This window comes from Numenius arquata, chromosome 12 (assembly GCF_964106895.1).
Source record: "Numenius arquata chromosome 12, bNumArq3.hap1.1, whole genome shotgun sequence".
NCBI lineage: Eukaryota > Metazoa > Chordata > Aves > Charadriiformes > Scolopacidae > Numenius > Numenius arquata.
In genome coordinates, this window is record NC_133587.1 from 25,608,364 (window position 1) to 25,635,120 (window position 26,757).

At 38.1% G+C, this 26,757-nt stretch overlaps 1 protein-coding gene across 3 annotated transcripts in view; it reads left to right on the forward strand.

Annotated features, from left to right (window-relative positions):
• SPAG6 (sperm associated antigen 6) overlaps window positions 1-26,757 on the forward strand; it is a 48,337-nt gene that overhangs the window by 13,826 nt on the left and 7,754 nt on the right. The window contains exons 4-11 of one of the 3 annotated variants that reach the window (XM_074157114.1): window positions 1,932-2,115; window positions 8,717-8,922; window positions 9,809-9,982; window positions 12,409-12,561; window positions 14,947-15,138; window positions 16,335-16,451; window positions 19,219-19,364; window positions 21,578-22,218. In XM_074157114.1, coding sequence (XP_074013215.1) covers window positions 1,932-2,115; window positions 8,717-8,922; window positions 9,809-9,982; window positions 12,409-12,561; window positions 14,947-15,138; window positions 16,335-16,451; window positions 19,219-19,364; window positions 21,578-21,644 — 1,239 coding nt within the window. In that variant the 3' untranslated portion in view covers window positions 21,645-22,218. Of the gene's footprint in view, window positions 1-1,931; window positions 2,116-8,716; window positions 8,923-9,808; window positions 9,983-12,408; window positions 12,562-14,946; window positions 15,139-16,334; window positions 16,452-19,218; window positions 19,365-21,577; window positions 22,219-26,757 lie in introns of those variants that run through there. The other 2 variants (XM_074157113.1, XM_074157115.1) reach the window with 2 other exon arrangements.

The window sequence follows — 26,757 nt, forward strand, 5'->3', positions numbered from 1 at the left end:
CATATTTGCACAGACATATATACAACTATAGCTCCATTGAGTTCAGCAAAACTTACAGTAACTTGCATTAGCTAGGGATTTGACCATTTGTCTGTACTGTTTCCCTTAACTTCTGTTCCCCCTAAATGATGATTAATGCTTTGCTTGTAAATTATGTTTAATGTACCTGCTTCTAGGCCTTAACTTCGAAGACTGGATTTTTGGCATTAAGGAATTATATCAGTACTGGTAAACTAAGGAGGGTCAGGGCATGCGTTTGAGCACTGGAAAATGACTGTGCTCTTTAATCGTTTAAGTGCTCTCTAATGTGGTTTTAGCCAATGCCAACCATCAAACGACTTGGCAATGCCTGGACATGGCTCAGGGGACAGCACAAGGCAGGGACAGTTTCCAGTGGTATAGGTGAGGCCACGGTGCTTTGAGGGAAGAGGAGTTTAGGTGGATGGACGTGGTGTGATGTGCTGTGTCCTTTCCCCTCAGCGCCAGGGAGTGGGCCTGGGTCCGTTTTACTGTCACCATACCTTAGTGTTTTAGATCAGACTTTTGAAAGCGTTTGAGCACCTCACAGGATGCACAAAAGCACTCACGTGGTTCTTTGTTTCTCTGGACTTGATCCAAAAGGGATGTGGGCTTCGTATCGTTGAAGTTTTGGGTACTTTGACAGTAGGAATCTATCAGCATGAAATGCTTAGGCTCCCTGTGCAGAGCAGGGGAGAAACAAGCATCTTGGAATGAGATTAGAGCCAGCTGGCACATAGAGGGAGAGCCCTCTAAAGCTTGTCCTTAGGGATGATCTGTCAGCTGCCAGGCTGGAGAGCGTACTCCAGGCACATGGATGGAGCAGTAGATTACTTGTGTCCCAGTGAATCTTGCACTCGTTGCTGTACAGTGGCTTCACGAGGGAGGGGAACTGGCTTTCTCCCAGTGCAGTTGTCTCTGGCCAGAGTGCTTTAACTGGGCTCTGGATTTTGAAACTGTAAGGCAGGGGAAGAAATCTAACCTTCGGCTTCCACATCCCGATGATAGTTATGAAACTGCAGAAGAAGGCTGAAATGTGACTTTTGGGGGGAAGACTTTGTGCTTTTAGAAGAAGCTTCAACCACCATCAGCATCATATGTTTTATATATATATATATATACATATGCTCAAAAGATGTATTTGATCCAGCACTGAGGGAGATGGGTAGAACTGGGACAGGTGCTTGGATTTTGTTTGAATTTATGACAGAGATGCCAAGGTGTTTAGTCCTGTCAAAAGTGAGCTGTTTCTGGACACATGCGGGAGTAAAATTGCAGGCTGTCTGGTCCAAACCGAGTGCCAAGCAGCGTTGGGTGTTTGGTGGGATGGGTTTTCAGGATCTTACCTGTGAGCTTAGGCAGTATTTAGGCATTCCAGGATTCAGATTCTAAACCTTTTTGTTGGATCTAATTCTCTGTGTCTTAGTCTCCTGTTTGTAAATGTAAACAATGTTTTCTCATAGAGATGTTGTGAGGGTATATACATTAGAAATTGTGAAACCTTGCAAGTGTTACAGATGGGTAGAATTATTTTAGGACCTTGCCCTGCATAACCTGTGTAATCTGGTTAAATATGTTAAGAGCTATTGTTTTTGTAGCTCTTACCATTCACTACTTGCTTAAACAAACAGACTTATCTAGACTATTATCTTTTCCCCATATCCTCTTAGTCCTCTCATTTTTTCTGTTTGTTTATGCACTTACTGCAAATTTTAGATCATAAGTTGTCTCAAAGAAGGACTGTAGGTTCATTGTTTGTGTGATGTCTGGTGGTCCTGTTTTGGATCTGTAAGAGATATTGCTGCTATTAAAAAAATCTAATTTATGCATGTCTGTACTGTATTATACTTCAAAATAATTAATGTTAGTAAAAGGTTTTTTTTTCTTTTTTTTTTTTTTTCTAATTTGTATAGCGTTTCTACAAGAAAGCAGCTGCATTTGTGCTAAGAGCAGTTGGTAAACATTCTCCACAACTAGCTCAGGCAATAGTTCAGTGTGGAGCACTGGAAATGCTTGTGATTTGCTTGGAAGATTTTGACCCTGGAGTCAAAGAAGCTGCATCTTGGGCCCTCGGGTATATTGCCCGACACAATTCAGGTAACAGGTTTCACGTGTGTTATCTTTCAGCTTAATATTATGTGAGAGTTATAATAAATTGCATTATTGTAATATTTGTAAATAGAACAAGACACTTTTTTTTCTTCTCTATTGTTATAAAATCTTAAAGTTGGAATAAAAACCTGTTCTTACTTTAGCAGTCTGACAATGCTATACCTTTTGTGGGAAACTGGGGTATCTGACACCAGCAGTGCCCAGTTATGAGACGTCCTCTAGGAGGAGATGCATTGAGCCTGTGGCCAGGAAACAACACTGCTTTATTCTCCTTCATGAAGAAATTTCAGAATCTTTATGTATTGTATACACGTTACTGTGGAACAAAGTTTCTTTTGCTCAGCATTAGTTCTTATTTTATACACCTAGTAAAATGGAGAGGCCTAGAAAGAACCAAGTTTCATTCAGCTGACAGCAGTGCCTGCAGGATAAATGTGCCAAATTCATTGCACTGACTATATTATCATTAGCCAGTAGACCACACTCTTCTCCGAGGGTCAGGAATAGATCCTAGGAATCCGATATCGAGCAGTTCACTGCTGTCTCACAAGCGGTTGTATAACTCACTGGCAGTGTCATGTTCCTATTTAAAAGCTGATCCATGTGGCTGGTAATTCTTTTACTAGCTATTTATATAGTTCAAGTAAAAGTTTAGAGCTATGAATCAAAGAACTGAGGGAGGAAACTGCTGGATGGAAAGGTGGGAGAAATGGCTTGTGTTCATATTGTTTAAAGTTAAAAAATTTTTCTAGGATCACAACATTAACTCATGCATTTATATTTGGTTTTGGCTCTAAAATGTGCATAGGCTGAATTTGGAAGTGATTTTCTTCTTCCTTTTTTTTGATCAATATGGAGTGCTGGACTGTGGAAATCATGGGGGATTTCCCCTCCTCACTTAGTGAGAGGGTTAACTTACTGGGACAGACTCCAAAATTGTCAGAACCTTCCTAACACTACTTTTTCTGGGGAAAAAATTCATTTTTGGGGCACCTCTGTGTGTTAAAGATCTTTTCTCTTTTGTTCATCAGGTCTGAGTCCCCACCCTTGGTTGAAAATAATTATTGCTTCCTTCTGAAAGATATTTGCTAAGTGTCATTTGAAAGTGTTCCTTTGTATAAATGTGTGTAGTGTAAGTGTGTGTCTGTGTTACTCTTAACATAAACATTTCTGTAGTTTTGTTATGTCAGTAAATCAATATTGACTCACCTCAATTGCCCTTCATGCTATTCATTGCATGAATGCTGGCTGATCTTTAGGGTGATCCAGTTCACTCTGTGATGACGTTGTCTGCAAAGATGGAGATGATGTGGGGGTATTGAAGACAAGAAACTCCTTGTACAGATTTTCATTCCACAATTAGGAGTTATTTATGCGAACAGCATTTTCAGAAATTAGGTTGAAATTGCAAGTGCTACCAAGCTGCAAGCATAAGGATGTTGAAAGATCACTAGATGTAATCAGTTTAAAACAAAACAAAACAAACCCCAAAAAACCAAACCTAAAAACCCTGAAAAAATCGTTCTTCCCCTGCCCAGCTATGGCCAATTCAGGGGATTTACCTTCCTCTGTGACAGTAACAGGAAGTCTCTAAAATGATTACTGAAAGTAGAGGAGTTATACTGAAGAAAGATCGCTTTGAGCGTGGTATGTTTCTTACACTCCTACAAGCATGCCTTTGCAACAGGATATTGTTGGAGATGGGATACAAAGATAGATGGACCTGTTCTTATCTACACCTGGTGTTTACTGTTCAAGAAACTCTGAATAAGACTCATATGCTTGTGTTGATAAAATTTGGCAGTTGTGATTTTCTGTCATTGACTGTCTGTGGACACATATTGCAGTTTAAACTCTATTTTTAGAGTTGAGTCTGAAATGGTTTTCCCCACCCACGAAAAGTTTTTCAGTTTCAAAAATCGTTTCGGTTCCAGACTGGGACAACATTAAGACATGATTTTTTTTTTTTTTTTTTTCTGTCCTGAAAAGACTGGGAGGTAGAGAGGCTTATTTGGCCTCAGCAAGAATGGTTCAATAATTAGGGCATATGTCTGGGATGTATGTGGGAGACAGATTAAAGTCCTGATCTCTCTTAGGCAGGATGTGAACCTCTGTTTCCCTGAATGCAAGCAAAGGCTCCCCAGCATTAGGCGATGACTGTTTGCAATGGGAGGGTCTGTCTGCTTTTAATCAGAAATTCCATCCATGACCTGGTCTGGTCACTGTGGTGTATGTTCCCATGAAAAGACTTCAATTTTGAGAAACCAAGACTTCTTTTTTTTTTTTTTTTTTTTTTCCCCTGATGAACAGATTTTCTGGTTAGCAAGTTTACTACTGTCTTCATACAGTTATCTCTTAAAATGCAGTTCTTCTGTGAGCAGATGTTTCCAGAAGGCCTGTGAAATTTTAGATCAAGACAGATGTCTCATGAGATTTCAAGACACTAGAAATCTTGCCAGGTCAGATTCCAAAATTTAGGAACAGCTCTTGCAGTTCTGCTCTTTTCTGAAGATCCCTTTGAGCTGAATTTCAGCCACTGATCTTACTCTAAAGTGTACAGATCAGTGTGCTGTAATTTTGCCATTCATTATTTCTACTATATTATTTCTGCTGTTTGTGGTTGAAAAGAAATGTACCATCAAGATACCTTCAAGTCCATGAAAAGTATTTTGTATTTTTCAGTTACTTTTAAAATACAAAATTCTTACGTTTGAGATATGCAGATAACTTAGCTTTCCATTTGCTTTGCTTACATAAAAGGTGTAATTTATTAGTCATCTCATGCCTGCTTCAGCATATTGTAAATTGGTAGGAAAACAAAAATAAACAACACTATACTCAAGCATATTGCTGAGCGTGGAGTTATGCTCATTTTCTGTCATACGGTGGTGCTCTTAGGATCATAGGATAGCTCAGCTTGGAAAGGACCTCGGGAGGTCTCTAGTCAAGCTTCCTGCCCAAAGCAGGGTCAGCTACAAGGTTAGAGCAGGTTGCTTAGATCTTCAGTGATTTGAGTCTAGCAGTAACTTTTTCTTATTCCAGGCTCTAAGCCCACTCCATGCTTAATGACCTCTATCCTCCAGATGAAAGCTTTTGTCACTGGTTCCAGTGGAATCTTTAGCACTGTGGTTGTGGTGGTCTGCATAAACCTGTGATTTTGAAGTGCAGCCTTTGGACTACTTGTGGGGATTAGAATCTTCCTATGTGGTGATTACATGATCACACAGTCCTCAGAAAAATGCAGTATTGGTGGTTCTTTTGGTCAAAACCTGTTATTTCCTGTGAATATACCTGCCACCACAGCTGGGTCTGTTTAAGAACCCTGGTCTGGACTGAAACTTGCATTTGCTTCCAAGCAAAGAAGGTTTTGCTGCTGCCTTCCACTATGTGAATATAGCATTTGTTCCCAAGTGATTTTCCTTCTCTGGGGACTACCCTTGCACGTTCACTTTCTAACCTTCATTTTTTCTCCTGAATCTTTTTATCTGTACTATTATTGCCAATATGTTAGTGTTGGTATGGATTTTTTTGTTTTGTTTTGTAACACTTTAGGCCACTTTAGATCAATCCTGTAAGACTTCCCATTGATTTCAGTGGGTATGCAGTCAGGATCTTATCGACTCTCCTCTTTGTTCACTTTCCACTCTTTCTGATCATGTAAACTCATGACTAGGCCTGAGCTTACTTTGAGTTAATTTCTTAGTCTCTGCTGAGTACTTTTGTATTGAGACAAATCAGTGCAACTCTACTACAACTACTAGTTGAACGAGCAACTTTTTAAACTCCAAAGCTTTTGTTTATCAGTCTTTCTTTTGCCTCCATCTGGGTCTATCTTCATGTCTGCAGTATCTCCATCTGCTAAAATCTTCCTTATATTGTCCTGGACCAAAGCAACTAATTTACGGTGGGCTTTGAGTCCAATTTCTCATGTCTCTGATCGTACGTAGAATAACATTTCCTACTTTCCCTCATGCAGGGAGAAGTCCTACTTTATCATCATGTAGTTGGACAGGTTTCTTGGTGCGTACCACAAACTGAAGTTCCAAGCCCAGGGTTTTCATAACTCTCTGTGGACTTACATGAGGTTCTTAAAGTAGTTTTTATCTGCTTTCTCCTCTTCAGCTATTGGTGTTGTCTTTGCCCAGATAGCACGGTCTTGACACAGTGTTCAGAAAAGTACTTTTGTAATTTTTTCCATTTCTTTTAATTTCTTTGACTGAATATTTGTTTTTATTCTCTTCTTCACAACTGTATTTTCTCTTTTAATTCTTTCTCAGCCTTTTTTTTTTTTTTCACTTCTGTCTGTGTTTTGTAATTGGATAGCAAAATTTCATGAATTCTTTGGTGTATAGTCTGAATAAAAGACTTTCTACCAAATGGGAAGGTTAATTGAGCCTCTTTTTGAGCAAAAAAGAACCGCAATTATCATAGAATCATTAATACTTAAAATCATAGATTTGGGCTGAGTTTGCAGGGGAATGCAATGAGAAGATTTGTATTTTCTTTTGTGTCTGCTTCGGCTTTCCTGTTTTTCTGATAGTCCGTATACTGCTTGACTGTCTTTTGACACATGGTCCAGCCCTCCATGTGGTAAGTTATTAGCCATGAACCTTATAAACACCACTGGAAGAACAACCATTTAATTAACCATGACCAACAGTAACCATCAGACTTCTAACAGCAAGAGCTGATCTAAATTGAATCAGATTTAGTTTGCTCTTTTAAAATAACTTTTATGGTTACTTTTGCATGCCTGGGCATAGCTGTGACCCAAAAGTATTTCTTTTTGTCTCCCTACTTGAACTTCATGATTTCAGATCATAAGGCATCGAAGAAACCCATTCTTCTAGTTATACTCTGTCCCACTTGGTGTGATTTTTCTGATATTAACACCTCCTTGGCAGACTGTAGGCAATTGAGTTGGTTGCTCTGAAGTTTCTTCTGAGGCACAGTAGATGGATTAATCTGTACTGTTGGTCATTAGTTCATGATATATTCCACTTGGCTTCTTCCATGAGAAGCTGAATGTAACTTATACCACTTAGATCGATTAGCTAGTTTTCAGGTTTGTTTTCAGGTACGTTTCAGGTACATTTTACTTCAAATTTGTAAAATTGCAGATACAGCATTTGGCAGCATGTCAGCATGTTGTTGAAATCTTATGATTTGCGTGTATTTGGAGGGTGCACACTGCATTTTCAGACAAATAGTTATTTGAAAAGTGAACTTTGAAGGGTTAATTTTGTGTTAGTTTAAAAATTAATGCATTATTTATTATAATTTTGTGAGGTAATATTTATACGTTGTTTAAAATATATCATAAGATAACATGCAGTGTAAATATTTGACTTATCGCATGTATTGGAGTGTGTGGCTATAATTCACTAATTGAAAACAAATCTGGTCAGGAGCATTATTTGGATATTAACAACGTAATGATGACATGACTTACAGATTTCATGAAAAACTATATTGGTCTATGTATATTTAATGAAGTATGCTATATTATTCTTAGTATGAAAATCTCTTTATGGATGGACTATAAATCAAAAGCTAAGTTAGAGTCTTGAAATACAACAGGCATATGTTGCCATGGTACTGTAAGTCAAGATAAATGTTAAAGATAATAATGGATATGCATAATAAGGTGTAGCAAAACTGAACTAAGAACCTAATAGATTATTGAATCCCCCATGATTTTTACCACTTTTTCAATACTATTTTAAAAAAGCACGGCTTGGTTATAGTATAAATTTTTCTTCTGATATCCAATAATTCTTATTTTAGGACTGTGATTAATGCTGCATAGACAGAGAGAGGTAATGAATTTCTAATAGTGTAATTTTTGTCCATGTCAGCTAATCATATGCTCAGATTATTATTTTTTCCCTTTTTATTTAAGGTGCAGTTTGTTAATGATATTGTACTGATCTCAGACACACAATATCCCACTGGTGATATTTCTCATTTGTGTAATTGTGTATGATAACATTTTCATGTCATTAAAGTATAAATTCTATCTTGTCCCATATATCGTAGCAAAACCTAGTTTTCATCAGCAAATTCTGTTTTTCCAATCTTTTGTGTAAGATAAATCTTTTATGTATGTTTTTTGTATTTCTGTTTTTGGCATTTGATCTATGCTAATATCTGCTTATCATTTAAAGAGGGTAAAATGCTCTCTAATTAGGTGGTTGGTAAAATTTTGGTACTTTGGCTTTCTGTGTTGTTGTTAGCCATGCATAAAATGCTTTCCTATTGATCAGTGTAGAATAGCCAGGGTTTAAACAGCTGACATCTGCTTACTTTAAAAAAAGAAAAAGAAAACAGAATAACAAACCATTTCAGCCTAATCTACCTCAAATGTGTGCATGTAAATGGAGGTCCATCTATTGACCTGCGTTCTTTTCAGTTGTGGATTGGTCCACACGGTTTATGAAACCAGGAGGGCTGATTTGAAATGCAGATGTCGAGACAGTGAACTACACCCTCCCCTTTTTCCTTTGCTGTATCTGTCAGGGTGAAAAATGGCTTGCACAAGGGTCAGTCACCCATACTCACTTAATTACTTTCCTTGGACCTACAGAACTGTCACAAGCTGTGGTGGATGCAGGAACTGTTCCTCTTTTAGTGCTCTGTATCCAGGAGCCAGAAATTGCTTTGAAAAGGATTGCTGCTTCAACTCTCAGTGATATTTCAAAGCATTCTCCAGAGTTAGCACAGACAGTAGTGGATGCAGGAGCTATCGCTCACTTAGCTCAGATGATCCTGAACCCTGATGCTAAACTGAAGGTACATTTAAAAATTATTTTTTAAAATCCTCGTTATATCAGTCATTACTTGATACTGAATCAAAGACACTGATGTGCGTATTTATTTAGGAAGCTCTTGTTTTGGGCGATAACAAAATGTAACTACATAGTTAGTGATGAAGAGTTCTGAACATATTCGCAGATTTGGCTACTGGATAAAAACTGCCGCTCCGTGAGGAACAGCTAAACTAATCTTTAAAGTGAATCATATTAATTTTCTTTTAGAATTACATAGTATATGAAGAATGCAACAGATATTTTTCATAGATAAAATTTGCACCATTCAGTTACAAAAAAGGTTTTGCATACTTAAGATTATACTATAAACCAGTTAATATTAAATGTATTATTGTATTTTAGAATGTACTATCTGATGTGAATAGCTCTTGTCGAAGGTTTAATCATTGGAGTTTAATTGACAAAAAAAATTGTTTCTTAATCTAATTAATTTTTCTGCCTGGCTCTAACAGAAACAGAAGACAACATAAAAATGCCACTTCAAACAAATAGCTAAAAATTCTTTAATATAAACTCTGACAGACCAAACTTATGCAAATAAAGATATTATAGTTTTCAATAAATTTTAAATTATAGTTTTAAATGGTGTATATATATATTTTTTCTTTTTTAATACATAGCAAGCTTGAATGGGATAAAACAAAGGAGAAACTTTTATTCAGGAACCAGTGAATGTTCTGTGCCATTATATTCGTGCATGAATTGACTCAGTGAATTGTAAAATAGCTGTAATTGTTTTCCCTATCCTGCTTTGTTTTCCTTGATGCAATAGATTTTTGTGTGCAGGAGGAGTGTGTGTTGTGGGATGTTTGTATACTATTGATTTTATAACAATTTTTATTTACTAGTGTCAGGTGCTGTCAGCTCTAAGCCAAATAGCAAAGCATTCAGTGGATCTTGCCGAGTTGGTGGTTGAAGCAGAAATTTTCCCAGTTGTGCTCACATGCCTGAAGGACTCAGATGAATATGTCAAGAAAAATGGTGCAACTTTAATTAGAGAGATAGCAAAGCATACGCCTGAGGTAAAACCTTGAAAATGCAAATACAAGGTCATATCATTAGATTTTACACTTTAAATAAAATACAGGATTATTCTGTCATTTGCTTTTTGAAAGGGAGGGCAAATAGCTGTTTGGCATGTTCATTGGAAAAATATGGAAATGCTTGCTGATATTATGAGATGTGTATTGAATATGAATTGGGTTAGGAAACTGGGAATCATATAATGTATACCTTGCTACTTCATTCCATAAAATATCTGCACAGAGAGGGAGTTTAGGCTGACAGTATTGTCAGTCCTAGATATTAAAAATATCATGAGGAAAGCCTCACAGAAGTCATGGTACCAGCTAATAAATGACAAGATCATCCTATAACAATAATAGGTGGTGTGTGTTTTTTAAAAAAATCTTCTGCAGTGCTGGGATCACATTTTAATTATTTTTCCAATGTCAGTGAAGGTCAAAAATGCCCTTATTTTATTATTAAACTGATGGTAGTTTCTTTTATTAGCTTGAGTTTGTAATTCAAGCCTCAGCATTTGCAGTTTTTTGGCCAATAATAGATAGAGGAAGGTGGGGATGTTTGGCAAAGTCAACACAAAATAAATAGGAAAAACAAATAATTATAACTAGGTTAATCAGTCAGACCATACAGATAATTGAAAGGCTCTAAATATGATTGTGGAATGAAATACAAGCAATGTATTTGTGGAACACACTAATGCTGAGTGCAGCCATTTCAAAATCATGGTAATAGCTTAACAATTGAGAAGTGTCTAAACATGAATATTGTGCTGTTTCTTCAGCCTGCTAATCTTGAAGCTGCTGGTGATTAAAGGTTACAGTCTTGTCACATTTCCTGCTTTCTCTCTGTGCCTCATGAGCAATGCAACTTCACTTTCTCCAAAAAGTGAAGAAATTATCAAAGGGGGGCACTAGAGTCGGAAGCCAGAGGCCACGCTCACAAGACTGCAGGTTAAGTCAGAAAAGCTGCTAGCACAGGATCCTCCTTGGAAGGGGAATTGGCTGTTCTAGCAGCTCTCCAAAGGACCTGTAGGAAGCATCCGGATGACTCCCAGTGGGAAGTCACAGTCCACGTTGGGCTGTAGAGTGACAGTGATCTCTGTCCACCTCTGAGCAACTCTATTCAAGCAAAATGTGTTGCGACAGAGACAGATTGGCAAACAGTATTTCTAGAGGTGTTGGCTGTGTCAGTCATGTGAGTGTTGTGGCTTTTGGATCTCAGCTCTCTATCTACGTATGCAGTAAAATTCACGTGAAGGTCAGGATCTGGGGGACTTGCAGCGGGGCCTGAGGCTCACAGCACCAGGGAGCGTGTCGGTGCAGGAGCTCTGTGTACGTGGCTGTGCCCAGACGTGGAACTTGGTCATCACTGGCTGCGGTTCACAATCATGTGAACAGTTTTTCCTAAGTTTATTAATTCAAAGTTATTACTTTAAATTTCATCTAGCTGTTTCATTAAGGAAACAAACCCCTTTTAAAGGCTCTAAGGCAACGGTGGATTTTATGTTTATCCAAACCAACTGGATTGGAAATCCACATGCTTCGGTTTTGTTCATTTGATTTGGACTTTTAATAATATGTTTCTTTTGCTTTGGAATCTTTGGGACAAATGTGATATATCTAACAAGATATAAGAAGATAATCATAATATGAAATAATTTTAATTTCTAGGCATTGTTGATATCATACATACACTACTGCTGTCCCTCAAGTGGTATGAGAAGCGATACCTTTTGGAAAGAAACATGTTGCATACCTTGATACACACAGCAAACATCACACTCTGTGGACATGATTATCATTTATAAGCAAGGCTATATAATTTGGCATTCTGGGGCAAACTCCATTGCCAATCAAGTGTGTTCCCTGAAAACCTCCCTCAGAATACCCTAGCAGAGCAGAATGGTGTAATTGAAGTCGGTTTTCTACTTCCATGACAGTTGTCTTTGGCTTCATGCCTCAGTAGGGGGGTCTACAAAGGCTTTTATGCCACAGAGGTTAGCTAGAATGCAGGTGAGAGGAGAATTGGGCCTTTCCCTCTGTCCTTGCACAGAACATATCGTGTTGACTTGGAATGTCTAGGTCAGTAGGTGTGTCTTCAGGGGCATTCATGTGTTAGGCTGTCATTTGCATGAATCTTTGTTGAGTTGATTCTATACTAATGGAGTTGAGAATGTGTCATTCCATGCTGTAAAGCATCGAGAATCCAGAGTCCAATTTCCTTGCAGTAAAGTCAATCAAAAACAGAGTAGCAAAACAGCTTAATTCCTGAGAACTTCATGCTGCGCTTAGTGCTCAACAGTCTGTATGATACATCACTTTATTTATAAATCAGGAGCCATAAATCTAAAGACTTTTCTAATGTAGTGCTTTATGCCTGTTGATACTTCACAGTATCTAATCTCTTCCGTTTATCTTTTCAGCTTTCACAGCTTATAGTAAATGCAGGTGGAGTTGCTGCTGTGATTGATTGTATTGGCAGCTGCAGAGGGACTGTCAGACTGCCTGGCATCATGATGCTTGGTTACGTAGCAGCTCATTCAGAGAACCTGTCAATGGCAGTGATTGTCTCCAAGGTTAGCTATCACTTTGTTGTCTTCCTATAATTCTTCAGTGGTATTCTGAGAAAAAGATACAAATTAACCTAGGCAGAGAATGTATTTTGTGACAGAATTATATACTTGCTGTTGACGAATGCACTTTCTCCTAATATTGCTGCTTGCTGTGGCTGAAATTATGTGGTAACCTGGTCAAAGTGTGTCTTTATGAAGTTGAACCTTTTATAGAATGTCCTGGATTAGTTTGTGAACATCCATTTGTATTACAGTGCATGATCTTTCTGTGTTGCAATTGCACGGGTACAGAAAATAAGTCAGTGAATTTCTATGGTCTGTTTCCTCTTAAAATGAATATTTGTGGCTACATCAAAACCCTTTTTGAAACAAGAATGTTTAATGGAACATTCTTCATTGCACTAGCATGACTCTCCTAGTACTGCTAGAGTAGTCTGGCAACAGAAATCTTCAGACTTGAAAAGACCTCAGTTCCTAATGTAGTATGGTTTCATTCCGTTGTGCAAGTGACGTTTCAAATGAGATAAGCTATGCATTTTCAGGTTTAAATAAATTCTGCTGGGCAATGATATAGAAGGGAGAGAATTTGCAGTATTCTGAATAGGTGAAATTAGTGCCTGACATTATATTCTGATGTGAATAATGCTAACTAATGACCGGAGAAAGAAAGTAATTTCACTGAGCATTGTTGGCCCATTTTCACACTCATTTAAGATATACTATGTGAGTGGAAACAATGAAACAATAAAAACAGAGGAACAGAAATGTCTTCTAGTAGGAATACAAGTAAAAAAAATGGAAATTACTACAACATAATTGTAGTAATAAGTTTGCAGGGAAGGTAAGAGTGATAAAAAAAAGTGCTCTTCTGCATTTAAAAACTAAAGAAATAGACACCTTTTTCTTGCCTTCTCTGGAGGCCCTTCTCTGGATGTGTCTCTGTCCCTCCACTTTCAGGGATGCCTAGAGCAGATATGCTCCTGCTGTTGAGTGCTTGACATTAAGTGGGATGAATCCAGGATTAAGTTCATGTGGAAGCACCTTAGCAATAAATTTTTGAAGAGTAATAATGGTTGCTACCGTAACTGAATGGGAGCGCAGTGAAAGATTTTGTAGGGATCTGTGCAAACTTTCATGAATTTAAATATTTTAATGAATGATCTAAAAAGGAAACCCAAATAAACCCAAAACCCATTCCTCTCCCTTCAGAGGAGACTAAGCTTGTGGAATGGTACATAGTGCTGAGGACATGGCTTGATAAACTGGAATCATCTGAAAGAAAGGCACTGTGGCATAACCACATGGAGTTACACACCTACAATGTTATGATGTAAAGTGATAGCTCCATTCCGTGGTACTGTATCCTGGAAAGGACGTATTTTTAAGAATTATTTTTGGGGTCATACTGGTCATACTGGGCAAACACTTCATTGTCATCTTCTGCTGCAGTACAGTGGTTAAAAAAAAAAAAAAAAAAAAAAGATGATTCACTCCCTTGCAGTATTAAAGTATTAAAGAGTGGAAGATGAAGCATTATTGGAAAAGAGAAGTTAGTCTATCTGTAGTACTAGTGGATATAGTTCTGTTGTCTGTATTTGAAAAAAATCTTGAAAACCCCCTGAAGAGTGTGCAGAAAAGGCTAAAAAATGATCCATGGGATGGAGAAAAAGGTTTTCTAGTTGGAGGTTTAGTAGCCTTGCCTTACCTAAAGTAGCATGAAATGCTTCCTATTGAAGTGTCCTGGCATAAAATACCAGCTACTAAGTAGCTCCGTAATCCTGTGGAGAAAGGAAGAAGACTATGACCCTGAACCAGAAGAACTTCAGTAACAGCTGGATGTGTGTGAGGTATTCTCCACCTCTTGATATCTTCAAATCAAGAGTTGAAACCTTTCTGGAAGTGACTGGATGAGTCAAACATGAATTACTGGACTCAAGAAGAGGTTGATAAGTTGAAGTTTAGTTCTGTGGATTAAAAAAAAAAATAAATTATTGAGCCCTTCTGGTTTTAAACTGCTTTCATAGGTTCATAAACACTCAAAATCTTTTATTTTCAGTCTGACAAAACTGAAGCCTTTACTCTTAGTACAGCCTGAATTGTGTCATGTATTCCTTTTATCCCTTAAATTTGTGTGTTAGCTCAAACTGCCTTCTGACTTAGAACACTGAATCTGTTTCTCTCTTTTTTTAGTTGCATTTATTAAGATTTGTTCAAAATTCTTGCTAGTCATGATGTTGTGAAAATATGACACCACTAGCATGCGTTCTCTTATAGCTTATTTTAGAAGAAGAGTGTAAATAGACATATTTTCTAACAATCTGTATCAGTTCCAAGTTGTCCTTCCCCGGTGTAGATTTGTAAAGGTTGTGTTTTTGGTTAATGCTATAGGGAATACCACCACTGTGTGCCTGTTTGGTAGAAGAACATGAAGATCATATTAAGGCAGCGGCTGTCTGGGCCTTGGGACAGATTGGAAGACATACTCCTGAGCATGCACGTGCTGTTGCAGTAGCAAACGTGTTACCCACACTCCTTGCTATGTATATGGACACACGCAGTTCAGATGATCTTCAAATGAAAGCAAGTATTTTTGTAGTATGTGCAGTGTGAGATATTTATTGTAATCAACAGGTATAAGTGCTTAAAAGCTACTAAATGGTATGTCCTTTTATTGATGTTCATCGAGTCACAGACTTCCTGGATATAGGCTGCTCAAAGGCTGCATGTCATTTATTAGGACTGGCTCGTCCTAATGGGTGTGAGTATGGTGCATACCAAATCATGGTACAGCCGCAGCAGCTTAGTTCCTTATTTTCTTCCCAGTTTAGATCAGAGTTGCATACACCCATAAATACTATAATTTCTTGTGAGTGACTAATTTCTAGTAGTCTACTTCTTTTTGAAACTATAACCTCTTGTACACAATGTTATAGTCCTTGTAGTAGGTTTGCTTACATTTTTATTATTATAATAAAACTGTAACAAATACTCAAAGCTCTGCAAACATGCAACTCTTCATGTTTAGGGCCTTCCTTGTGTTGGAGCTAGTAGAGTTTCAATTTGGCAAAGTGTATTTTTGGGCGACAGTAAGTGAACCAGCTGAAGAGTACAATATGACAGGATACAGTCTCCCATGTTGTACTATGCTTCTGTACATTCCACTGAAGTATAGCATTCCAGATCTGTAAAATAGCTTTTGTATAGTTGTTTTCAGTGGTCACCAAAATATCAAGGCCAAATTAGCTGCGCCTGTAATCCTGCCCAAGAAGGTCATTACTGCCTGTAGCAGTCCACATTGGGTCTGTTTTCAGAAACTAAGCGCTGATGTACAACTGTTTCACTCTGTCTTTCCCTCCCTGCCTGAACGGTACTGCACTTTGTTATCCCAGACCAGCAAACTCTCCCAGTAAGCCACTTCTAAAATACAGTATTTTAAAATGTGTTTTGATTTAGCTTTCTTATTATGTTACAGTACTTCAATTTACTTAAAGGGTCTACTCCTGCTTGCATTGTACTCAGAGGAAGATTGCCATTACTTTGACCATAGATGATGATAATAATATGATGGACTGTAGGTTTGGAGGTTTAATAAATCTAAGTAGAAAATTGATTCTTCATTAAGTGACCTGATAGATATCATAGTTTTTGTTCAGAAAATGGTCTTTCAGAATTCTGATCAATTTGCTTTTTTGATCAGACTTCAGTGATATGTAACATGAATTCTTGTTGTTTTCATTGATGTCTTACCACAGAAATTTTATTTTGCATTTCAATAGACTAAAAGAGCCTTAAAGAACATCCTTCAGAAATGCACGTATCTTCCAGCACTTGAACCATTGCTGCATGATGCCCCTCCCAATATTATGAAACATATTGTTGGGCAGTTTAGTAAGGTAAGAAAAGCTCTCTTGATGAGTCATATGTTAATTGTTTTCTATCTTTCCAAAGATGAGGTATCTCTAAAGGTCTCGGTTATTTTCTCAGGATCCTCGAGCATCCTCTGTAGAAACAGTCTGGAGCATCCAGTTCTTTTGCCTGATAAACCTGAATACTGTTTCATCTGGCACCTGCCATAATTCATCCTAAGACTGGGAAAACAGTTTCTTATAAGCAAGGTGTTTTTTTCTTCCTTGCCTCTTGAGATTAAGTGGAATATTAACCCATGTGCAAATATTTTCACTGAGCCAATGTATCACATAAATCCCAGTCACATCTGTTTTAGATAAAGTACAAGCTGTCTGTACAGGAGTGACTTAAGTCAGTTATTTTACAATAATCTAGAGTATAAAGTCTTCACAGCTTTTATCCTCATTGCTTTTCAGTCTCAATAAAGTAAGTGCAAAAATACCAAATCTTTTCTCATTCCTCTCAAGATTTGAAAGTGTTTGTTGTTAATTACTGTGTTGATTTGAGCACAGCCTGTAAACAGTGATACAATTTAATCAAAATATTTCAAATTATTTAAGTAATTGCGAAGTATTCAGGAGATTTCCAGTGTCTCCAATGTTCACCAGCTGTTGAGAATGCTGCTTAACTGTAGACTATCTTTTGTGCAATACCCTGCAGTGTAATCTGTTAGCAGGGGGTACCAGGCTGTCTTGGCGAGATGTTCTTCCTGAAAATGGCCAAGTAAAACACTCTTGGTATTCAGTTCTGATTATCACAGGTCTGGAAGCACTACTGTTTGTAGTGCGGATTCCTGATTACATTGCCACACTTAGGTTTGTCCTGTCTTCTTGCTAAGTCTGTACAAAGATTGGAGATTTGCACAGAATCCAGTGCCTTCTGGTTCTGTGTGCTGACTGGAGCTATTAATGAGCTGAGTGCATAGTAATTGGTTACCCAGTATATAGATTTGGATGTTTTTTGCTGTTGAAGTGGTTTTGTACCCTTCATATCAGCTGATCTTTTGTTTTGCTTTATTTTTCTTCTTCTCCTACATTGTATGAAATAAACTATAGTTGTCTGGCATTTGCTCTTCTGAAGTATACATTTAAAATTAAGTTCTCTGCAGTAAAAGCATTTATCTCTCCTGTAGCATAGCTTGGGAATTTCCTATTCTTAGACCTGTGGTGTGTTTCTTCTGTGGGCTTATTTATAGCATGGTAAAAGCCTTATTTCTGAGCTATGCTTCAGAGTGGGATGCTGTCCATTCTTGGTGCTGGACTGTGTCATTTTAGCGTTATTGTTTTCAGGGTCTGTGCAATTCTGTGCTGTCTCAGTTTGGACTGGGGGAAGGGACTGTGTCTCAGAGGTGCTGTCTGTCATTAAGGCCTCTTCCAAGAGAGTTTTCTGCTGTCATATCCAGCCTGGGAGTCACAATGTGGAGGAGGAAGGCAGGGAAAGGGCCATATCCTGTCTCCTTGCTAGCTCCTACTTGGCAGTTCCTGTTGTGGGAGATACATGGAAACAGCCATCTTTTCAATTCCTACAACGAAACTATCACAGTTGTTCCTAACACTTCTATGGAGCATATAACATGGAGAAGTCTCTATGCTCCCCGGTGTTTTCTTTACCTGTCTGTTGATTTCGTACAGCCTAGAGGGACCAGAGAAATGAAGGCTGTTTGCCTATATGCATGGCAGAAACCTGATCCTTCTTTTCCTTCATCCTTTTTTAGGCAATCCCTTCCTCCTTCAAGGCCCTTGTTTTACACTGAGATACAGTCAAATTTATGGCTTGATTTGTCTGACCAGTGTGAAGGCTTACAAAATGCTTTTGCCTCTATAGTATGAAACTCCCAGAGTTGGTTTTAAACCCATCTGGTTTTGTCGTAGATGCAGCTGATGTCTTGCATTATCTCCCTCCACCCTTTTTTTTAAATATTATTGCAGCCCTGTGGGCCTATGGACTACATGCTGTCATTCTCCTGCGCCTGGCCCAGCCCCCACTTCCCTCCCTCCCTCCTTTCCTCCCTCCCTCCCTCCTGTCCTCTGGACAGAGCTGCATATTGGCATCACTCAGGGAGCGCAGAATGTATTGTCTGATCGTTTCTGCTTCTCATCCCCTTTGGCTGCAGAAACTTCGCGTTTTTGCTTTGTGTGTTTGTGTGTGTGTGCTTTTTAAAGGCTTCCATGGCTACACAGTGTGTCGTAGGATTTTAATATCTAGGAATTTAATAGTAGCATGTAATGCTTCAAGGCTGCATTGTTCACTTGCAACAATTCTCAGTATTGTTTTCATGCACTAATCTATACTAGATCATTATAGTGATATAAAATTCTGCTCCACAATTAAACTGTGGGAATTGACATAAAAGACCTGAATAACTTGGTTTAAGTGGAACAGATGCTGTTGTTATTCCATGCTAGTGTTCTGTTTTTATTATCTATTTAATCTCCACAATCTTATTGTCTCCATAGGAATAATTCAAGAAATATTATTTGCTTAAAGATATATAAAAATAATGAATTGAATATTTATGTTATATATTAAAGTGCATGTTAAATTATGTTATAACCATAAAGGCCTGGTTTATGATTTTTTTTCCTGTGCAACTGGATGTTAAACTACAGTAGTCATTACAGATGTTGTACCTCTGATGTTCCATTTTATCTGTCCTCTGAATTAAAAACAGATAAGCAATATTTGAGCCTAGTAGCACAGAGATTCCTTTAGAAGAAAATCTTCTTTTTTTTTAATATACTTTTCTGTGTGTAGGTGTTACCACATGACAGTAAAGCACGTCGTCTCTTTGTAACAACTGGTGGACTTAAAAAGGTTCAAGAAATAAAAGCAGAACCTGGGTCACTTCTTCAGGAATATATTAACACTATTAATAATTGCTATCCAGAGGAAATAGTGAGGTAGGGAAAATTAAATTTAAAACATTCATGCTTACAATATTGTTAGATGTTTTTCACAGGAACAGCACAAAACAAGGATTTAAAATATTAATTTAACTTCTACATGAACTTTGCTTTTAATAAAACAGCATAACTTTAGTTAACTGCCGCAGTGGTAGCACAACTGCTAGACATACTTTCAAACACTTTCTCTTTTCTGATTGTTTCTGGAATCAGATTTCTTTGTCTGTAAACTAAGCCCAAATAATCAGGCTCTTGCAGGAAACTGGGAAGAAAAGTCAGTCCTACACTACCCAGACAGACTCTAAGGCTTTGGCACAACTGCTCTCATATTAATGAATGTCTGTGGGAAATTTGGGTTATCTCGGTAACTTATTTATGGTTTATTCAGGCTCCAAAATACAGGTATTGGTGAATCTTTTGATGTATCCTAGACTTCCCCAAGAGCCTGTCTGAACTAGTGCATTCAGAGGCTCCTTTGAAACTTCCTCTGATGTACAGAGGGTCCAGAGGCTCTCCTGCACAGTTGCTTTGCCCACAGCTGTCCTTCCTCCCCCAGCCTCATCATGAGGCTTAAGTGTTATATAAAAGGACCATACACCAGCTGTCTGCACCAAGTTGAACTTTGCCCTTAATGAATACAGAAACACTATTAAATAGCTTACAGTCAAAATGTCACCATCCTAAATTGTAATAATGAGAGAAATGCCCTCCTAGATTCTAGATATCCATTTACCAGTCCTTCACTCCATCAACACATCAAAAGGATGTTGTACTCGTGCACTCCCTCTACAGGCTCTGAAAATCTGCATCATCAATTTTAATTATAGCAACAGAGTTCTTCAGCTAATAGTAGCTACAAACTAAGTCATGCAAAATGAAGCCCTGTTTGTCTCCGCAAGGAAAGGCCAGTGGCTGTCAAATGGGTAAAAGCAAGATCATAAAGACACTTTATTTTGCAGTGAATACTTCAGAGGAAAAAAGGACATTTTCTTACGCTATTCTGGATGTAATTAATGTTTCTTTGTTGCAGCTTTTTTTTTCCCCTGTAAATGAAGCAAGGTTAGTCATGTAGGCTGGGATGTAATAAAGAAAAGGGCCCCTTCGAGCATCTCCTGCTTGCCTCTTTGTGCTGCTGCCTGATGTTGGTTGTGCTGCCTGAGGCACAGCTGCTATAATAGACTCCAGCTCCGGGTTTGTCCTGGAGACCTGTTATTTTAGGCTGTTTGCAGACTGAATATAATAATGCATTGAAAAGTTAGCTATAAAATCAAAGAACTAATGTGAGTTTTAAAAAGAGTTGCATTATGCAGAAATCATCCAGAAAATGAAAATCAACAAGGTAAATGGATCTTCCTTCAGTGTGAAAACACTGGGGATTTTTACTTGAATAAATTTTAGGCATACATTACATGGAAGTATGTTCCTCTCTCTTTATAGTTAAAGCTTCCAGGGCTCAGAAATCACAATTTACATGCTTGCAAAACCAGAAATGTGCCAAGATGTATGTTTTTAGAATAACACCGTAATAAATTTCAGATACTCTTAACCTGGAAAACAAGAACTAAATGCAGCTTTGGTGATGCTTGCATATTGGAAACATGTAGTTGGTCCATTGTGGAAAACCAACTGAATGACAGCAGGACAATAATGGCACCATAGAGTCCTACTCTAATGAAAACCTATTGGATAATCTCCGTCCTTGAGTTGGCATTAGAGACAGAAGGTCATTGTGATAAATTTTTTTTGTTCCAGAATCAATGTGTCTCGCATTGATGTAGACTTCACATTAGCTTTGGGGTGTATGCTTATGTTTGACGAACAGCAGTAGACTATTGTCGTCTGGCAGCCTATGGTTTTGTGTAAACTCATGCTTTTTTATTAGAGGCCATAATTTCAAAAGAAGTTAACATCTACATTGCTCAGTAGAGACAATGCTTATGGCTGCTGAACCTATCTAAAAACTAGCCTCTTACCTACATGCCCTAAAAGAAACTGAACCTATTTTTGAAAACCTGACTTCCAAGTATAAATGGTAATGTAAGTTTTAAAGCAGGCTCTTAAAACATTGTAAGGGAATAACTGTAGAATTCCTTGACCAGTGTTTAATGCTAGGATTTTTTCCTGATCAACAGAAATATGAATAGTGTTTCATTACTTAGCACAGAACATGCCTTGTAGTCTAACGCACAAACAAAATCTTTCTTTTTCAGGTATTATTCCCCTGGATATTCTGAGCTACTTCTGGAAAGGGTGGAAAATTACCATCCAGTTATATAAACTTCATTTTTTTATTAGAGCTGTATTTCACATTTATGCCTTTATGACTGTAATACAAATACAGCTGTGGAAACTCTTGTTTGATTCTGAAATCTCCTTCTACTGATTGAGCTACTGAAAGAACTCAGCAATTCTGGCAAGCTATATTTTGTTCTTTATAAACTTGTTTGTTGCTAAGTTTTTATTCTTTTTTGTTTTTCTCTAACATTACTACCAGATATTGCAGCATATATGAATGGAATTTCATGCAGGGATGATGATTTATCACAGAAGCTTTTTTAGAATCAGTCATTTCCTTTTCCTTCCACAAGAAAGGTTTGTTATTATCTCATTCAAATTTTAGCCTTCTCAGTACTGTAACCATTTTCCCCTTTTGCCTTTGCATATTGTTTAGAGCTTCCCAAGCTTGATGAGGGGGGAAAAAGCTGGCCCCTGTGCTTTTTCTAATTATAGAATCCATTCTGCACTGAGATATCTCCTACTGCTACCTTTCAGAAACTAATGTGATGTGATTTTGTATCTCCAAAGATGTTAGTAGCTGCTAAATAAAGACATTATCAGATCTGATGATGATAAAAGGGCTGGATTCTGCATGATATGATAGCGTGGTAGATAATACATCTTCTGCAAAAGTCCGGAATTAAGGCAGGATTCACTGTGGAGGGAAGAAGCAATACGCTGTTTGGTGTATGCATTGTTGTTCCACTTGGAAAGAACAGAGTGAACTTAGAACTTCCACTGGCACAAAGGGAAGCTGACCCTGGGAGGTTCGGCTCCATTTGGGTCAGCAGCAAATTTGTGCAGCTCAGAAGAGAGGAGAATTGCTTGGCTGCAGGAACACTGTTAGCAAAGTTCTGGGTGCATTCAGAGAAAACCCAAGGATACTTGAGTCTCACTGATTTGAGTGGTGGGACTAAGGCTGCTCAGTACTTATTCTTCAAGAGCTGAAATTGCTGCAGAATTGAGTTGAAACACACTTGGAACTTAGTCTTGAAGTTGCAGATCACATTGACGTGGAGGTTATTGGAGGTATGAGCTCTTGCCTGTCAATAGAACATCCTGGAAATATTTCTGCCTTCTTATGTAAAGTGAAAAGACTTTTACATTCTGCTCACTCCTCTGGTGTACTGTAGCAGCATGGAGCAGCATACAACCCTTTAGTATTTCCTAATATGTAACTGTCATTTACCATTTTTTGTTCTTCTAACCATTTTTCTTCTCCTTGTATGTAACAGTTCTTTGTGGGATTTTTTCTTCTTTTTTTTTTTTTTTTTTTTCCGAAGAGTAATAAACAGTGTTTCTGGAACGGGATGTTGAAATACTGGCAGCCACAAGGAAAGACAATATTTGAAAACCCCTGCAGGAGAGAAACTTGTCTACTTTCTTAAACATATTAACTGAATGAGTTTATAAAACAGGGATAGTCTCTTCTATTACTCGTAAAACAGGAGCAAAGACTTATTGCAGTTGGAAATGATTTAGAGTAGCTTTTCTCTGCCAAATTCCAAAAGACTATTTGCTTTTGTTCTTGTCAGCATATTTTTCATCAGTTCACAAAAACATTGATGGGCTATCTTGTGTTAAGGTCTAATTCTACAGAGGGCTGTGCTCCTGCTGCGAGGTACTTGGTGCTCTCAGACTCTGCTCTTCAGGAGGAGCAGGGGATGCGCAGTACTTTGCTGTGTGGAGCCTAACTGGGACGGAAACTGTTGGTGTCATGAATGCTAGTATAGAAAACACACCAGCTGGGTTCATTCCTTAGCCCACATCAGAGTGAAAAGTCTTGGAACTGACTGGCTTCTATCAAATGCCTTTTTGTTTTTGGTGTTTATATTCTGACATTATTAATGCTAGGACACTAGTGGGAAAACATTAGTTCTATTAAAAAGATTGGTGTAATGCTCAATAATTTTCACACATGCATTATGGATATTTAAAAATCAAATCTTTTACAATCTCTCAAAGAAAATGTAGTGGAAGGACTTCCAGGCAGTCTTGAAGGATCTGAAACCTTTATTTTCCCTAATGGAACAGAAATGGTTTGGAGAGCTGAATGCAGTTGCAGTGCAGATGGGAAGCAGGGTAGACATGGAGCTGCGTACCCATAGCTGCATCATGTGCTTGGGAGCACACCCACACCACACAATGCTGATGTATATGTTTTGTGCAGAGAGAGCAAAGAGGCTTCAGTCCCCTGACAAATGTGCTCCTGCTGTGTCACACTGTGCTACACTGTAAGGATTCCACAGGGTTAAATTTCAATGCCTAAACAATTTGTTCACAGTCTTTTCACAGTCTTTTTCTGATTCTTGACAAAGGAAATGATTGCACAAGGCAAACCTTCAAAGTGGTCTGATTGTGCAGAGCACAATCTAAATCAGACCTAGCACAAATACATCTTTACACCAGCTAGGCAGTTCTATCCTAGGCCAGTGGCTGTTTGGCTTCTTGTCACAGGACTTTCCTGGACGATGCCACATCCCATTAGGCTGTGCCAGTGCAAAGCCCTCTCCCACATAATTTGAGACCCCCTCAGCTCTCATTTGCTGGCAGGTGCTTCCCTGCATTGTACGTACACCTTGTGGCTGGAGTCTTCCCTGGAGGTAAGTGTCTGCACAAGGCGGATCTAGCCCTTAACATCAGAGTTATTGCTAATTTGTATTTTAGGCTTACATTACTAGGGCAAGAGTTGCTTTTTACCTGAAGTGTTTCACAAGCTCTGATGTACACAGCTCTCATTTGGCTTAAGTCATCATCTAAAACTATATTAATGTTTGTAATTGCTACTCTGGCAGGCTTCAAGTGTGTATCGTTTGTCTCAATTTCATAGAATAAAATGTAAATTTGCATTTTAATTCATTATGCAAATGCTATTTTCATGCTAGTTTGTGACTGTGATGCTAGAGAAGATGAACAGGCTCGTTTTGCAGCTTGAGCCTGACACCACCTTGGGATGTTTGTCTCAGCTTACCACTCAACAGTGCCTACTTCTGAGCTTAGGACATACAAGCATTTCAAGTAAGAGTCCCTCTCACAGAGGTGGCTTATTAAGACACACAAAGAAAATTAAGCCAGTGCTTTGGCAGAAATAAATGTAAGCGGAGACAGCCCTTAATCATTTTGCCAGTTCCTTTGACTGCAGCATTGGGACTTTTCAACCCAAGTTTTTAAAGATCTTCTCTGGGGGCCCAAGCCATGATTTTTGTCTACATTACTACAGCTATTATTACATCTACAGATGTAAACCAGGGACTTGAAAGAACATGTGGATGTGTAAAACTTTACCATATTTCATTCAGTGGATGGATTAACTGGCCTACAAAAGCTCCATTCTTTATCTGAATGACTGGAAACCAAGAGGATCTGAAAAGGGGAAATTCAAGGAGTTCAACTCTTGTGCATGTAATATGGTCTGCATTTCCAGAGGGATTTACCAAGGGATTGCTTTGTCTCATCTGAAGTGATCAATCTGCTGGAGATCTGCATCTTAACAAACAAATGAACAAAATGTTGAAGGAGCTGAATGGAACTGGTGAAGGAAAAAAGAATCTCATTTTGTGAAATAAAGCATAAAGTTACTGTAATTAGGAAGCGGATGGAGTGTGGGTAGATCCTGTGTTCTTGATTTGGTGGAGGAGGTTGTGAATTAGCTTGGCCAAAAGGGATTTTTAAGGCATGGAGGATGCTGTGGGATAGCCTTCAGCTTCTGGTGTAAACTGGAGTCCTCTGATTTCTGGGCATTAGGGGTGGCTGACTATTGTCACTTCACGTGAGGAATCTGTGAAAGCGTGCTCACCTCAGTATCTTCCTTAATGGCTGCTTGGTGTTCAGTATCTTGGTTGTTAAAGTTTTAGACCTCACTATGTGACCGGGGAAGAAAGGAAATATGGGGTAGCACTAGATTGCAAAGCCAGTGGTTCCACTTCATACACTGACATAGGATAGCTTTTATGGTCTTGGATAATTATTACAAATCCTTATGTATCATCATCTTCAGCTGTGAAGTAGCTGCTATACTCCTTTGTTAACTTGCAGAAGTGCTGGGAAAATTAAATTCATATGAGAGGTTGATGCAGCAGAACTTAACTTCCTTATAACTAATACCATATTCAGAAAGGAATATTGCTGAAGACCCTACAAAAATTTACCCAAGAAATCTTTGAGATGCTGATTTTTAGAATTTGAGTTGAACTGAAAGCCAGTGGATTTTGTGAGTTGCCTCATCTGACACAATTTGAAGGGATCTTGGAGAAACAGCAAATTACGATGTCTCTCATGACTATACTAAAACTATTGATGTCACTTTTGTATAATACTTAACTGTTAATATTGATGCTGCTATGCTGTATTCTGCAGTCAGCTCTATAATTTAGCTACTGAAAATACTAATTACATTATTACCACTGTACTGTATTTCTAGATACTGCACAAAAGATTGAATTAGAAAATACATGTAAGCAATACTAAAGCATATTTTGATGATGAGAATGCCTTTTAGACCAGAAAATGGTATTGTGCTGCCTTTCACAAGAAGGTACTCTTACTTGGGTTAAACGCATTTTGTAGTTGTTTGTGTTCTCTCCCACCCAGAGGCGTGATCACGAGGGCTCGCTGAGTGCTCAGCGAAGTGCTGAGGATCATGATCTACTCTCTGTAGCAGAAAGCGTTGTGTTCACTCTCATGCATCACCAAGCTATGGAGAGGAACAATGTACTGATGTCATCCTCTTAACAGATTTCCACAGAGATTTTGAAGGCTTACTTTTTCTTCATAAAAATATGCTTGTTCCTACTAGCTCCTACCTCCAAATTGCGTTAAAGAATAGATACCCAGAATAACTTTAGCTATTCTATATTTTGTTCCTTTTATAAGAAAAATTAAGTTTTGGGAGAGGGGAATGTGTGTTAATGTCTCTCTTTAAAACAAAGTTATTGATTATTTTTTGTGTCAAAATCAGAAACAAAACTCTTCATAATCTTTTGACAAGTTCTGTGCCTGTTGCTCTCAAGGAAAGTTTGGTCTTTACTGATACAGACTAGTGACGTGTTTTATCCTTGTCCTATTTGTAATTAGGTCTGATGGCCTCTGTAGAAGTTCACCTTTCAATATTAGG